Raw genomic sequence first — 2,224 nt, forward strand, 5'->3', positions numbered from 1 at the left:
CCGTGGCCGTCCTGCCCCGTGACCTGCCATGCAGACTGCTGCGGCACACCCTAGCTCATGTGCCATGCCCTGTTTGCCCCTCCTGTTGGCAGCGCTTCTGGTGGCAGCGCTCCCTGGGGCTGCCTTTAGCGGGAATGGCGGGTGGCAGCTGTTGCTCCTGGCCCCACCCACGCCTCGTCAGCCGCCCTGGTGAGAGCTGCCGGCTCCCGGCGGGTCTCTGCGCTCCCCTGTGGGTTCCCCGGCTCAGGAAACCCCCGTACGCCGCGATCCGCCGCTTCGCTGCGGGGCACGCCTGCACCGGAGCTGATCGCCTCTGCGAGTCCAATCTCGCTTTGTGTTAGAACCTGCCGCCAAGAGTAAAGGCTTACGTCTCTGCTGCTCCCAGAAGCAGATGTCGGAGCGCCCTCTGCTGCTACCTGCTCGCATGACAACCAGCAATTTCACTTCACGCAGATGGCAGAGATCCGTGTTACGCTTGTAAGATGCAAAGATGATCGAGCAGGGGAACAGAAGCTGGCCGCATTATAACATGGGGACTGGCTGGAAGAAGCAATTCTCAAAGGTACTGGGAGGACATCAAGGCCCAGGGCTGGCCAAGGGCTCAGTATGGACTATGAGCATAATAAAGTACAGAAACTACTAGTTTGGCATTCTACTTTTTCTGTCACTTTTTTTCCCCCTCATCATCTCGATGTATCTCCTTGCTGCCTTTCTTTTCTTTCAACCTAATCCTCTTATGGCAGTCATTTTCTAGTTCTGGACAGTACAGACATAGTAGAAGAGGACTGCAGGATAGTATTTCTGCATGTGACTTCCAAATCAGTTCTAGGAAGCTGCAGTTCCACTATCGAGCAACAGGTTTGGAAAGAAAAAGGGGGGGGGGGGGGGGGGGGAAGGCATTGAGAAAGAGCATTTCAACCTGAAGCCAAATAAACAGACATTACTCTTCTAGTTGGAAAACTGGTCAATCACCTAGAAGTTCAAGGCTTCTGGCTCAGAACAGAGAAAAATTTACATCAAAATACTGCAGTTATTGCATCTAACTTTATTTACATTGCAAATCAATGAGATTGCTCAAATGAGAAAACCTAAGCGTTCATAAAAAAGGATCCTATACTTCAAAAAAATTACAATTTCTCTCTCTGTCTTCACATAACGTTTTAATATAATTTGGTTCCAAGCAAACAGTTTCAAAACTAATTAGGAAACCAAAACAGGCAGTTACAGTAGGAAAGTAACAAAGGACTGCCCTAAGGAGTAACCTCAGTGTTAATTTCAGCCTTGTGCTGACATTTTGAAATCTGCGTGTGGATGTGGCAGTAAAAAATAACGCATGTTATTTTCAACTTGCTGAGAACTGCTACAGTTTCACTGAGAAATGCTGAGTTGAAAGCCTTTTTATGTGGAAGGTGCTCCTGCTAGTAATTCAAATTCATGACTGGACAACAACGGTATGCAAATCACGAGGGAATATTTCAGTTTGCAGTGTATTACCGTCAATTATCTTGCATAACGATGATACAGCTCAGACACTTGGTAGCCGTCAAGAATAACGATATTGTACCCTTATCCTGTCAGAAACACCATTACTCGCAAATGCAGAGCCGCTAGAAAATAAAATAAAAAACTGGTGATGACAGTTGCCCAGAGAAAGACAACACCGGAGGTTAAAGGCAGGGAAGTAAACCACTTCTTTAAGAGTCCTTTAAGGTTTCGTTGCACAACCGCTATTTGAACTGCTTAAATTCAGTGCGGGGTCTCGTTTTCTGCTCAGAGAAAAAAAAAAACAAACCAAAAAACTACGTAATGTACTGGGTTTTACTACAAAAAACGTACTGAGTTTTTTTCCTTGAAGAGTCGGGCTGCTGGGGGCCTGTCAGGTTGCCAGTCAGCGTTCCCAGTTTTGAGTCCGCTTTCAGAAAGGCGTTTCTACGCTGAGGTAGCGTAGCCGCTGTCACAACAATACACACCTTCCTCAAACAAAAGCTATAAATACGTTAAAAATCCTCCAGCCTACATTTGCTTCTGGGAGCAGACGGTACCCCGGATTTTTCAGCTGCAGTACAGCATCGCAGCAGTTTCTCACCGCGCCCCACACGGCAGCGGATGCGGCTCCCCGGGGAGGGCTGACAGGAGGCGCTTCTCGCCCGCCCTGGCCGCGGCCGTTGCGCCGCGAGGCGAACAGCCCGCGGCCGCCTCGCTTAGGGCTTCAAAGCCCCGGCTT

The 2,224-nt window shown here is 48.9% G+C and overlaps 1 protein-coding gene across 1 annotated transcript in view; it reads left to right on the forward strand.

Moving 5' to 3' along the window:
- Positions 1 to 134: 134 nt before the first annotated feature.
- The window catches only part of TRMT44 (tRNA methyltransferase 44 homolog (S. cerevisiae)), a 21,347-nt gene continuing 19,257 nt past the window's right edge, over positions 135 to 2,224 (forward strand). The window contains exon 1 of the mRNA XM_009285429.1: positions 135 to 189. Within this exon, the coding sequence (XP_009283704.1) occupies positions 135 to 189 (55 nt within the window). The remainder of the gene's footprint in view (positions 190 to 2,224) is intronic.

This window comes from Aptenodytes forsteri, unplaced genomic scaffold (assembly GCF_000699145.1).
Source record: "Aptenodytes forsteri isolate BGI_AS27 unplaced genomic scaffold, ASM69914v1 Scaffold88, whole genome shotgun sequence".
In the NCBI taxonomy this organism is placed as follows: Eukaryota; Metazoa; Chordata; class Aves; order Sphenisciformes; family Spheniscidae; genus Aptenodytes; species Aptenodytes forsteri.